Source organism: Trachypithecus francoisi, unplaced genomic scaffold, assembly GCF_009764315.1.
Source record: "Trachypithecus francoisi isolate TF-2019V2 unplaced genomic scaffold, Tfra_2.0 Lachesis_group1, whole genome shotgun sequence".
In the NCBI taxonomy this organism is placed as follows: domain Eukaryota; kingdom Metazoa; phylum Chordata; class Mammalia; order Primates; family Cercopithecidae; genus Trachypithecus; species Trachypithecus francoisi.
Window position 1 is genome coordinate 102712837 of NW_022681454.1, and position 14315 is coordinate 102727151.

At 34.4% G+C, this 14315-nt stretch overlaps 1 protein-coding gene across 3 annotated transcripts in view; it reads right to left on the bottom strand.

Annotated features, from left to right (window-relative positions):
• The window catches only part of TBCK (TBC1 domain containing kinase), a 261067-nt gene that overhangs the window by 186972 nt on the left and 59780 nt on the right, over positions 1 to 14315 (bottom strand). For all 3 annotated transcript variants that reach the window (XM_033214930.1, XM_033214929.1, XM_033214931.1), the window contains 4 exons: positions 12114 to 12252; positions 10444 to 10543; positions 4668 to 4717; positions 4302 to 4431 (listed from right to left, as the gene is read on the bottom strand). In XM_033214930.1, coding sequence (XP_033070821.1) covers positions 4302 to 4431; positions 4668 to 4717; positions 10444 to 10543; positions 12114 to 12252 — 419 coding nt within the window. The remainder of the gene's footprint in view (positions 1 to 4301; positions 4432 to 4667; positions 4718 to 10443; positions 10544 to 12113; positions 12253 to 14315) is intronic.

Below are 14315 nucleotides of genomic sequence, written 5' to 3' on the forward strand. Positions count from 1 at the left end.
AATCCCTAACACCTTGCAAAACTTATATTATATAATTAAGAAGAGGAGCTGATTCTACCTGTTTTTAAATCCTTCCTCTCTATTTGATGCTCTGAGGAATTTAAAATGAGTCATTTTAAATGCAGGATAATAGTACCAGCCTCATACGGGTTAAATAAGATAATGCAGGTAAAGCACTCTGTTAAAAACGTGGTGACAGAGAAGTGTTCAATCACTATAAGCTACTATTATGGGTACTTCTGCATTTTGCATATAAATTTGTACTTTTATAAATTTGTGTCTTAGGAGAAATTTCTAGAAGAGTATTAATAGGACAAAGGACACAGATGTTAAGGTTCTTGATATATGCATTCAAATTCTTTTACAAAATGTTTCAGTACATTCACATTTATTCCAACAGAATGAGAGTTCCAATATCATTGCATCTGTGCTCACTTTGCTAATGCGGTATGAAAAATCACTCCGATTTTAATTTGTATTTTTTTTTTCATTCCTAGTGAAGATGAACAATTTGAAAAGATTTACTAGTTGTATTTATATTATGTACTCTATCCATTTCTCTGTTTCAATATTGACGTTTTTCCTGTTGACTTTAAAGTCTTCTTTTAAAAAATAAGGACATTAAAGACACAACATACCAGAATCTCTGGGACACATTTAAAGCAGTGTGTAGAGGGAAATTTATAGCACTAAATGTCCACAAGAGAAAGCTGGAAAGATCTAAAATTGACACTCTAACATCACAATTGAAAGAATTAGAGAAGCAAGAGCAAACACATTCAAAAGCTAGCAGAAGGCAAGAAATAACTAAGATCAGAGTAGAACTGAAGGAGATAGAGACACAAAAAACTCTCCAAAAAAAATCAATGAATCCAGGAGCTGGTTTTTTGAAAAGATCAACAAAATTGATAGACCGCTAGCAAGACTAATAAAGAAGAAAAGAGAGAAGAATCAAATAGATGCAATAAAAAATGATAAAGGGGATATCACCACCGACCCTACAGAAATACAAACTACCATCAGAGAATACTATAAACACCTCTAGGCAAATAAACTAGAAAATCTAGAAGAAATGGATAATTTCCTGGACACTTACACTCTTCCAAGACTAAACCAGGAAGAAGTTGAATCCCTGAATAGACCAATAGCAGGCTCTGAAATTGAGGCAATAATTAATAGCCTACCAACCAATAAAAGTCCAGGACCAGATGCATTCACAGCCGAATTCTACCAGAGGTACAAGGAGGAGCTGGTACCATTCCTTCTGAAACTATACCAATCAATAGAAAAAGAGGGAATCCTCCCTAACTCATTTTTTGAGGCCAACATCATCCTCATACCAAAGCCTGGCAGAGACACAACAAAAAAAAAGAGAATTTTAGACCAATATCCCTGATGAACATCGATGCAAAATTCCTCAATAAAATACTGGCAAACCGAAACCAGCAGCACATCAAAAAGCTTATCCACCATGATCAAGTGGGCTTCATCCCTGGGATGCAAGGCTGGCTCAACATACGCAAATCAATAAACATAATCCAGCATATAAACAGAACCAAAGACAAAAACCACATGATTATCTCAATAGAGGCAGAAAGGCCTTTGACAAAATTCAACAGCCCTTCATGCTAAAAACTCTCAATAAATTCAGTATTGATGGAACGTATCTCAAAATAACAAGAGCTATTTATGACAAACCCACAGCCAATATCATACTGAATGGGCAAAAACTGGAAGCATTCCCTTTGAAAACTGGCACAAGACAGGGATGCCCTCTCTCACCACTCCTATTCAACATCGTGTTGGAAGTTCTGGCTAGGGCAATCAGGCAAGAGAAAGAAATAAAGGGTATTCAGTTAGGAAAAGAGGAAGTCAAATTGTCCCTGTTTGCAGATGACATGATTGTATATTTAGAAAATCCCATCGTCTCAGCCCAAAATCTCCTTAAGCTGATAAGAAACTTCAGCAAAGTCTCAGGTTACAAAATTAATGTGCAAAAATCACAAGCATTCTTATACACCAGTAACAGACAAGCAGAGAGCCAAATCAGGAATGAACTTCCATTCACAATTGCTTCAAAGAGATCAAATACCTAGGAATCCAGCTTACAAGGGATGTAAAGGACCTCTTCAAGGAGAACTACAAACCACTGCTCAGTGAAATAAAAGAGGACGCAAACAAATGGAAGAACGTACCATGCTCATGGATAGGAAGAATCAATATCGTGAAAATGGCCATATCGCCCAAGGTAATTTATAGATTCAATGCCATCCCCATCAAGCTACCAATGAGTTTCTTCACAGAAGTGGAAAAAACTGCTTTAAAGTTCATATGCTTATGCCAATTATCTATCCTTATAAGGATAGATATATAGATCAGTGGAATAGAATTAAGAAGCTAGAAATGAACCTGTGTATCTATATATTCAACTGATTTTCATTAATGATCCCAAAACCATTCAATGGGGGGAGAGAATAATCTTTTCAACTGGGTGTGGGGAATAACAACAACAACAAAAAAATAAAGTTCATATGGAATCAAAAAAGAACCCGCATTGCCAAGGCAATCCTAAGTCAAAAGAACAAAGCTGGAGGCATCACGCTACCTGACTTCAAACTCTACTACAAGGCTTCAGTAACCAAAACAGCATGGTACTGGTACCAAAACAGAGGAGATATAGACAAATGGAATAGAACAGAGTCCTCAGAAATAATACCGCACATCTACAGCCATTTGATCTTTGACAAACCTGAGAAAAAAAGAAACGGGAAAGAATTCCCTATTTAATAAATGGTGCTGGGAAAATTGGCTAGCCGTAAGCAGAAAGCTGAAACTGGATCCTTTCCTTACTCCTCATACGAAAATTAATTCAAGATGGATTAGAGACCTTAATGTTAGACCTAAAGCCATAAAAACCCTAGAAGAAAACCTAGGTAATACCATTCAGGACATAGGCATGGGCAAGGACTTCATGTCTAAAACACTGAAAGCAATGGCAACAAAAGCCAAAATTGACAAATGGGATCTAATTAATCTAAAGAGCTTCTGCACAGCAAAAGAAACTACCATCAGAGTGAACAGGCAACCTACAGAATGGGAGAAAATTTTTGCAATCTACTCATCTGACAAAGGGCTAATATCCAGAACCTACAAAGAACTCAAACAAATATACAAGAAAAAAACAAACAACCTCATCAAAAAGTGGGCAAGGGATACAAACAGACATTTCTCAAAAGAAGACATGCATACAGCCAACAGACACATGAAAAAATGCTCGTCATCACTGTCCATCAGAGAAATGCAAATCAAAACCACAATGAGATACCATCTCACACCAGTTAGAATGGTAATCATTAAAAAGTCAGAAAACAACAGGTGCTGGAGAGGATGTGGAGAAATAGGAACACTTTTACACTGCTGGTGGGATTGTAAACTAGTTCAACCATTATGGAAAACAGTATGGCGATTCCTCAAGGATCTAGAACTAGATGTACCATATGACCCAGCCATCCCATTACTGGATATATACCCAAAGGATTATAAATCATGCTGTTATAAAAACACATGTACACATACGTTCACTGCGGCACTATTCACAATAGCAAAGACTTGGAATCAACCCAAATGTCCATCAGTGACAGACTGGATTAAGTAAATGTGGCACATATACACCATGGAATACTACGCAGCCATAAAAAAGGATGAGTTTGTATCCTTTGTAGGGACATGGATGCAGCTGGAAACCATCATTCTCAGCAAACTATCACAAGAACAGAAAACCAAACGCCGCATGTTCTCACTCATAGGTGGGAACTGAACAATGAGATCACTTGGACTCGGGAAGGGGAACATCACACACCGGGGCCTATTATGGGGGGGGGGGGGGAGGGGGGAGGGATTGCAATGGGAGTTATACCGGATATAAAGGACGAGTTGATGGGTGCTGACGAGTTGATGGGTGTAGCACACCAACATGGCACAAGTATACATATGTAACAAACCTGCACGTTTTGCACACGTACCCTAGAACTTAAAGTATAATAATAATAAAATAAAATAAATAAGGACATTAATCCTTTGTCTAACATGATTTTGCATATATTACCACACTTTGTTTCTACTTTCTAATTTTACCTATTAAGAACATGTATCATTTTTAAAATTAAAGAAAGCTAACCAGACAAGATAGGTCATAAAAATTAATCTTCTTATTACTCAAGATTCCTTAAGAATTATCGAAAAAATTAAAAAAAGAACTCCATATGGGCTATTGTTAACACTTTATACTTTAGAATCCATACCTTTAGCAGCCTGTCAAAGAGAATAATTCTATTTAGCTGGTACTCTGTGTCCTTCTCTCTGATGATTAAAGGGAGAGTGGCAGCTGCAGACAACTCATTATTGCTGTTTGAATGAGGTAAATTAGACTGGCTGTAAAAGAGAACAAAAGCAATAAAAAAAAATGTACAAAAGTTACAACATTTTCTTTTTTCTTCCTAACTCTACCGACAGTGATTTCAGAAAAAGCACAAAATTTTAATAAACCAAAATATCAGGTTATTATTTTCTATTTAGGAAACACATTTCAAAGAAAATGTATAAAATTCTTATAAATCTAATATAAATAGAAAGAAAAATAAACGTAAAATGAGACTATATATACTCACTCATCTTCAAGTAGTGGGTAAAATGCTTCTCCACCAACATCTTTCAATCTCTGTGTATTTAAAGACAATATTTATGTATAAACATATTGGGCAGAAACCTTGATCTGTGTTTTAAAAGACAAGTAACACAACAACTATGAATTTATAAAGGGACCTAGAAAAGCATAAAATAGAATCTAAAAATCAGTTCTTATAAACATGCAAGCATACAATGCCTCTACTGATTAAGGTTTGGCTGTGAAAAACAACTTCTCTTTTTTTTTTCTTATCTATAGGTATCACGCATAAACGTTAGACACCTATCATGATATATTTTCCAAACAACTCAGAATTACTAGCACGAGTATAAAACTTAATGAATGGGGAAAAAATTTTAAGTTATATGAAGAAAGATGATTAAAAAGAGGTACTATATAGCAATGTACATATTAAAAGAACAACTTAGATTTATTTTTGCTTTGGCATAATACAAGCTAAGTCAAAAAGAAAAGTGCTAGAAAAAGGATTCCAAAACATTTTTCACATCATACTTTGAACATGTATGACTCAAATAGCTAATAAATCAATGGACAGAGTTTACTTAATGATTTGTTTTACAAAGTCATTTTAATAGTTGTTCCAAATAACAACCCTGACAGGATTACAGGTATTCTTCAAAATCAGAAGCAGGAAGGCAGTAGTAAAGTAAAATGTTAATCACATTCTAAGCAAGGTGATTAAAGTTAATGCCATCTTGCCCACTGCTCTGCTGTTCAACTTCCAACTTGAAGGCAGAATGTCTGCTCCTATGGGATTGACATAGAAGTTCAAGCTGTGTGTGCAGCAAGCACTGATCTTCTGTTGATCAGTCATTGTGCACCCATGTGAGTTATTCCCAGAATTGTTAAAGCTGAAGAAAAATCTTTTACTCAACATTAAGAATTCAGCAAACAATGAATTTACACCTGGTTCTCCTCTAAAAATTAATGTGCTATACGCTTATCCTATTTTAATAAACCTTTAGGTATATCTTTCATATATTAAAATTTTAAGTAAAGAAATTAAATTTTCCCAAGTGTTACTGCATTATTAATACACATATCTTGTTATTAAAGATTAGTTTTCAGTATCCTGAATGTCATTGATTTTATCTAATAAGTATCTTGTCTGTCTTTTCTAAATAAAAATTTTGCACATTAGGAATTTTAAAAGGTGAGCGAAAAAACTAAAGATAAAAATTATTTGGTTTCCATATCATTTTAAGAATCAGCAAATTAATATTTCTTAATAACTACAGAAGAAAAGTATTTTAAATTTCACAAGTAGAACTGTAAAGGAATTGAGATATTTAGACCTGAAGCCTACATTCATTTAACTTGGATTATATTTAAATTGAAGAAACAAATAAAGAGCAAAACAAAATCAGCTGAAATCATATATTTTGGATGTAATTTATTGTTTGCTGCATGGTATTGTTACTTGTTACTTTCCACATCCTTTCTTTCAAAGAGATTATAAATTCAGAGTATTGAGTAGTAATAATAATATATTTTAATTTTCTGTTGATGGCATTATGGCAGAAAAGGGATTCTAATACTGTCCTACTACATAACATGTAAAATATTAAATGGTTAGCTAAGCTTTAAAACATAAGGAAAATGCTGTGATAACAGATATAAAACCAGGCCTAGAGAGAAAGGAGTTAATAACTGTGGTCTAGAGATTTAGACCATAATGGGATAAAGGTTTGGGAACCTGCATAACAGACCTTCAGAATGGAGAAGACCCTTCTAAAGCCACGTAAATAAAAACTAGGGGAATTGCTAGCTTAGACAGAAAACAAGGATAGGTACCTATTTTAGCTTTGCCTATGAATGGTTAAAAATAAAAAGGCTGGGACTTCCACTTTCTTATACAAAATATAAACAGCTTAGAAGGCATCATTCTTCCTCTAACAAGAAAAATGTTGAACAAATTGAAAATCAAGAACTCGTCTCACATCTATCAGAATCAGAGCACTGTGATGTCCTAAAAACTGGAGGGACCCTCGAATACATGGAATGACAGCTTACCAGGAACAGAGCCACTGCTGGAGCCTGTTAAGATCAATTAAAAGGTAATTATCTAATACTTGCAGGCTGAGCACAGACTAATATGAGAGAGAAAAACTTCCGGAGGCCCAGCCTTAGGGAGGCCTTCCTTGCTTCCATGAGATTAACCTCCACAGGTCCCACTAGGTTCCCAGGGTGAAGATCTGAGAAAAATACCCTTGAACTCCTGCAGGGGGAGGTGGAAAGTAACCAATCTGAAATATAGCCAGAGTACTCTGTTTTCCTTAAGAGAGGTCTGCCTTAAAGGGAAACTCTTCTGCCAGGTCCTAACTAACTTGGGTTTTGCAGAAATCTAGCCAACTTGGGAGGGAAATATTCAACTCCAGTCCACTCCAGTCTTTGATGTAGGTGAAAAGAAATACCCGACTCCAGTCCCTCTAGCTTTCCTGCCTCAGGTTGGGGCAGAGGAGTGGGAGAAGCTGAGAAACCCTGTGAAGGTCACAGCCCAGGTACACAGGCTCACTAAAATCTGGGACTTAATCATAAGATTATAAAATACTTCTCCCCTGTACTTTACTACAATATTAATAGGGCTTCTATATAATAAGAGGATTCATTCCTTCATTCAGTTATCATATAGGAAGAAAACATATATCAAATGAAGAGAAGTACAATGGAGGAAAAAAACAAAACAGGATAAAGAATACAAGGGATAGGTGTGGCATTGCTATTTGATAAAGGATGGCCAAAAAAGCCCACCAATAGGTAACGATTCAGCAGAGAATGGAAAGAACGGAAATGGAAGCAGCGGAAGAGTGTTAGAGGCACTGGGAAGAGCAAGTTTAAAGGTCTTGAAACATATAACTTTAGAAAATGATTTAAAAACAAAATAAACAACCTGAGTAAACTTATAAACATTAAGCAGACTAAAGTAATGATTACACCCAGATAGGGATAAGGAGCTAACTCCTTACAATATTGTTTTTGGTTTTAAAGCTAACTTACAATATGGTTTTAAAGCTAACTCCCATGAAACATTCAAGAAATAGATACATGTAATCATATAAAGTCTTTCAGAGAATAAAAAAAAAAAGGCAATACTCTCTCCTATTTATCTTATGAGACTAGTACACCCCTGATACCAAACTAGCATGTTGCAGTAAAAGAAAAGAAACTCACAGGCCCATCTCAAATAGAAACAGAAATGCAAACATTCTAAACAAAATATTAGAAAAATCAAAACACAAATGTATAAAAAAGGAAAAATGAAATCATGATCTTATTGGGTTTATCCCAGAAATATAAACATGGCTCAACATTGAAAAACCCCATCAATATAATTAAATCCATTAACATAATACATAAAAAACTATATGACCATCCCAATAGATACAGTAAAAACACTCAGTGAAATTCAACACCCATTCATAACAAAACTTATAACTAAGAATAGATGTCTATAGCTCAATGCAACAGATATCATACTTAATTATGAAATATAAAAAGCAACCTTTTAAAACCAGAAATGAGACAGGAATGCCCACTATTTGTTTCTATTCAATAGTGTTATAGAGGCTCAGCAAAAATAATTACAAAAGATGAAGTGAGTGAAGTGAATTAAGGTAGTGTTTTTTCCTTCATTTCCAAGAAAACCACAGAGACTCTATAGAGTCCTATTCTTATTTAAAAAAGAATAGGTTCAGCAACGTTGCCTGACACAAAATCCACATAAAAAAATCAATTGTGTTACTAATCATGCACAAAATAGTAGTTGAAATGGTATTTAAAAAAATATTACTGATGTATTTTTTAAAATAATCTACTGGTATACTTAAGATTTGGTAAATTTTACTATATGAAAAAATATTATTGATGTATATTTTAATCATCTACTGGTATACTTAAGATGTGTACATTTTACTACATGAAAATTTTGCCTAGAAAAGAACCATAAACAAATCTCAAACTCTAATGTGTAAGCTGAATTGTAGTAATGTCTTCATTTTACTTTGAAATGCAAGAACAAAAAATATGATGGATTGATGAATGACTAGAAAGATAGACAGACATGTGGTAAAGCATGTAAAATGTTAATTATAGAATCTAGGTCACAGATTAGCAAACTGTTTCTATGCAGGAACATATAACAAATATTTTTAGCTTTGTGGGCCATGTAGTCTCTATTGCAATTACTCAATTTTGCCATTGTAGAACAAAACAGCTATACATAGTAGGTCAATGAGTACGTGTAACTTGATTTTGCTAATAGACCATATCAAATGGTTGATCTAGGTGGTAACTTGTTCACTGTAAATGCTTTTCAACTTTTCTGTTTAAAAATTTTTATTAAAAAAGTTGGAAAAAATCATTCATACATATATATACACACACATATATACACACACACACACACACACACATATATATATATATATATATATATTCTATTTACAAGAGCAACAATAAATTACCTTAGGAATAAATCTGATAACTGATATACAGACATTAAAAAGAAAATTGTTATAAATAGGACAAATAAATGACATTTATTTAGGCATGTTCAAGAAATAAAACCCTACATTTTAAATACATCAATTCTCTACAAATTAACCTATAAATTCAATGCAATGTCAATCAAAACCCTGTAATTTTTTATGAAGGTCTTTATGAGGATAATAAAAATCAGCTAGTAGAGGAAGATGTTAAAGAGCTCCTACTCCATTTTGAGGACAAAAAAACTGAAGGTCTTCCTTTGCTAGATATCAATAGTTCACATAAAACTACAGATTAAGGCAATGTGGTATTTGCTAAAATTAGAAACACAAGCCAACAAATTAGAATACCAAGGCCCAGAGACATATCCATGCACATAGAAAAAGTTGGTATTGCACATCAAAAAAGTGAAGAGAAAACTATTCAATATATGGTACTGACACAAGGGGTATTTTTTTAATCAGTGAAATACGATATTGGATACCTTCCTTACAATGTAATCTAAAATAAATTCTAGGTGGATTAAAGAACTAAATGGGAAACAATTATTTAAAACTTTTAAAAAGAAATATATAAAAACATTATAAAATATACGTATAACCTTGCTATTACTTTAAATAAGTTACAAGAAAAAATATATCAAAATACATTTGACTATAAAAGAAAATACTGATAAAAATTTAGAATTCTATTCAATAAAATAATCAAAAGTTGAAGGAAAAGCTACAGATGAGAATATATTTCCATGACATATAGCTCACAAAGATACGCTATCAGGGATATAGTTCTAAAACTCCTCAAATCAATAAGAAATCACTCAAAAGAAAAACTGACAAGAGATATGAACTAGTAATGCATAAAGAGGTAGGTGAAGTGATAAAATATATGAAAAGACTTACAACTGCACTATAATCACGAAATTAAAAATTAGTGTTACAGCAAAATACCTTTCCATATCATTAGATTAACAATTTTTTAAAATTTGATGAAAGAAAGTGTTACCAGGTAAATAAAGAAATGAGAACAGTTACCCAACGATGGCGAAAAGATAAACTGATAAAATCATTTTTGTGAACATTCAGGTAATAAAGCTGAAGTTGTACAGATGCAATTCTACTCTGGGGCACATATTTTACAGAAGCTCTCCCATATTTTGTGAAATCAAGGAGGCATACACAATATCTTGTGTATCTGTAAGGTTTTAATTAAAGAAAAAAAATACTAAAGCAGAACTGTCAAAATATCATTCTTACATTTCTTAGCTGGCATAACGATAATGTCACAGTGGTATCATCTAAAAGTGAGCTTCTATCTCGACCTTGTCCAAAGCTTTCACCATCTTCAAAGAGAAAACTGAAAAGAAATTTTTAAAAATAATATGCACACAAAATCCAGTTTATTGTTTCTTCTAGAAAGTAAAGTTTATTCTAAGTCATCAATCCCTTCATTAAAAAAGAACTAAACTTTAGACTGGATGTTTAATAAAACAATGTATTGAGATTTCTTCAAACAAGTCTCGTTTTTAAGTAACTCTTGAGTTGGTATGAATATAAGAAAATTTCAGAAAAACAAAAGTGTCATTTACAATCCTTTGTTCATGCAGTTTCAATGCTAACAGTACTCTCCTGACATTAGCCCAATGTTTTCCCGAGAAACTTTATACGAGTGGAAAAAGATAAAGGGAAGAAGAAAGAAAAAGCATATTGGATAGCAGCCTCATAGAAGAAAGGATATTAAATAATAAATGAATAAAATTTGTTTACAATTTCAATAAATTATTTTTAAGAATCTATATACCCTTTAAACCATTTCTTCTTACAATTTCCATAATCTTACCTCTTACTTTCTACTTAATTCAATGCATGAGTGGTATACTCAAAGTTAACATTTAAAAATCAGATTAAAAGAGAAAAAAATATACACTAGTCAATCCAAACAATACAAAAGTTTAGAAAGAAAAAAGTGATGAGCAGATTACTTCTACAGTTGCCTACAGTGATCAAACGTAAGTCTTGAAATCTAAAAATTAAAATTTTATTTTATTTTATTTTGAGACAGGGTCTCTCATTTGCTCAGGCTAAAGTGCAGTAGCATGATCTCGGCTCACTGCAGCCTCAACTTCCCTGGGCTCAGGTGATTCTCCCATCTGCAGCTGCCTGAGTAGCTCGAACTACAGGCACACAACACCACGCCCAGCTAATTTTTTTTCTTTGTAGAGGTAGGGTTTTGCCATGTTGCCCAAGCTGATCTCAAACTCCTAGGCTCACGCCATCCACCTGCCTTGCCTCTCAAAGCCTAAAATTAAAAATTTAAAGTATTAGCAGAAGCTCAAAAAATTTAGGTTCATATTTTTATGAACAAACATGAATAGCAATGTTAATGACAATCTTAGCCCCAAGGTTGAAGAGGTATTTAACTTGCAGTCTAACTTATAGCATGATTATCTTCTTATACAGTTTTGCAGATTTTTTTGCAACACACTAGCACAGTAATGATCTCTAGGACATTCAGTGAGACCACACAGTTCATTTATATTTACAAGTATATTTGCAAAAAGAATATAGTTGTTTTTAGTAGGCAAACTAACTAGTTTTTAGTTAACTCTCTTAAATATTCTTTTGTGACTTGTGTATTTTTCATTAACACCAATTATTGCAAGATATTCCATAATATTAACTTCACTTCAAATAGGTCACAAAGCAAATTACATACAGATCAAAGACAAGTGATGGGAACTGCAATTAGAACCTCTGGCCAACCAAACAAGGTGTTGATTTCAACTGCTTCCAATAATCACTTAGTTGGGATGTCTACCAAAAAAAATTTAAAAACAACCAATTTTCTTTTTTATTATTACCATATAAGTATAATTATTACCATGTATTTATTTATTTAAATTTCCAAGAGAAGTTTCTTTCCTTACTTGGGGAGTGTGCAGATAGGTGGTTTGGATCGAATGATCTCCTTGTTGACAAGCTCTTTCTCCAAGTCACCTCCAGCCAAACACCAAAGGTAATAAACTTCTTCAATAGATCTTTCTGACAGGTAATCATTATTTATATCTATTAAAAGCAAATTTAAGGAATCATTGTATTATATTTTCTACCTTTATTAAAAGTCAACAGGCAGTAATAGCTGCCATTCTAAAAAAATAAATAAATAAACACTGAAGAACAGACTTCCAGTTTCCAGTTAGTAGTAAGGAGGCTGAAATTTGCTACTCCATCCTAACAACAAATAAAAAGCTGAACAGACTGAAAAATCAACAATTCTTGGATCTGTAAGAGAGGTGAGGGCATAGGACAAACTTCTGTCCCCAGAACTGGAGACAGACAGCAGAATACAGGGAGTTACAGCATTCTGGAACAGACATTCATGAGTAGTGCCTCAGGAACCAGTGCCAAGTTTGGAAAACCTAAACTGTAATTGACAAATTACTGGAGCTCAGTGTGGACAACTCTGAGAGTCAAAAACTCCAGGGGGAACCAGTCATAAGGGATACCTGCACACTTTTGTAAGTCTGGAGATTGACACGGTTCTCACAGTAAATATTAGAGGAAAATACCCTTTTTCCAGCAGTGGCAGAGGAAATGGAACCATTCTGAAATACGATGAGCACTGTTCTTAACAAGGTCAGCCTTCAGGATAAACCGGTTAGTCAGAGCCTAACTGACCTGGAGAGGGGAAATACCAAAGTGCAGCCAGCTCTAGCCTTCTATGTGGTGGTTAAGGTTGGGGAACAGAAGCATTCTGTAGTAAGTCCTACGATTAGGTCTCAATCTTTAAGTGAGCCAGTGACTCTAGACAAAGTGTTTCCTTGCCCTTAAGGAGTGGCTAGAACGAGCTGGAACTTGGTGTTTCCCTTCTCCTACCTGGAGGTATGCCATGACTGGCAGATTCTGATTTAATTTTTGTAATAATTTGCATTATTGGCTTATATAATAAGCTTATATATTATATAGCTTATTAGTGGCTTATATAATAAAGACATTTATTCATCTCTCCTAATAAAATCATAGGTACAGGAGGGGCCTACGCTTATCAAAATTCTAGACCATTTCCTGCATTAAGAAGAGAAGGAAGTGGTGAACCTATACTGCAGTACTTTCTTGACAAGAAAATTTGTTTTTTCCCTACAAGTAGCCCTTATGCCCAGCACTTTCATTTAGATCCAATTAGCCAACTCTAGTTCACAAGCTTACTGCCCATAGAAAAAAACACCTGGAATTTTCACCCTTTATAATGAATACATAGTATTGGAAATTTTACACTCTATATTGAAAAAGGAGTAAGGGTAGAAAATAGCACATGGGGAGGCAACTAACACAAATCGTTCCTTCCCTCCTATCTCAAGGCAATGGCTGGCTGCCTTTTCTGAAGTCTTCCTTGATGTCCCAGGCAGAAATACACAATTAGGTGCTCCTGCTATGCTGCCATTGTGCTATATTCATATTGACCTTCATTTATAATAGTGATTGTATAACTAAATGTCTGTCTGCCTTCCCATTTGGCATGAATGTTACTTAAAGATACAGTATGTGGGCCGGGCGTGGTGGTTTAAGACTGTAATCCCAGCACTTTGGGAGGCTGAGATGGGCGGATCACGAGGTCAGGATGTCGAGACCATCCTGGCTAACCTGGTGAAACCCCGTCTCTACTAAAAAATACAAAAAAAACCTAGTCAGGCGAGGTGGCGGGCGCCTGTAGTCCCAGCTACTCGGGAGGCTGAGGCAGGAGAATGGCGTAAACCCGGGAGGCGGAGCTTGCAGTCAGCTGAGATCCGGCCACTGCACTCCAGCCTGGGCGACAGAGCCAGACTCCGTCTCAAAACAAACAAACAAACAAACAAAAAAAGATACAGTATGTGACACATACCAGGAACTCAATAAATGTTTAATTGAATGAATGTTTAGTAACCATTTTCTGCCATGACTTAAGTCATAAAAACTTTTCAGAATAAAGGTAACTTACTCGTGTCACTAAACCTTACGTTCCAAGAGCTGTAATCTTCACACAAGAATTGAAGTCTAAAAGCTGATATTCTCTTCAACATGCAGAACATAATGGTATGTAATTCTTATCAATAATATTATTTTTAGAGATCAGTTATAAATAAATTATATAG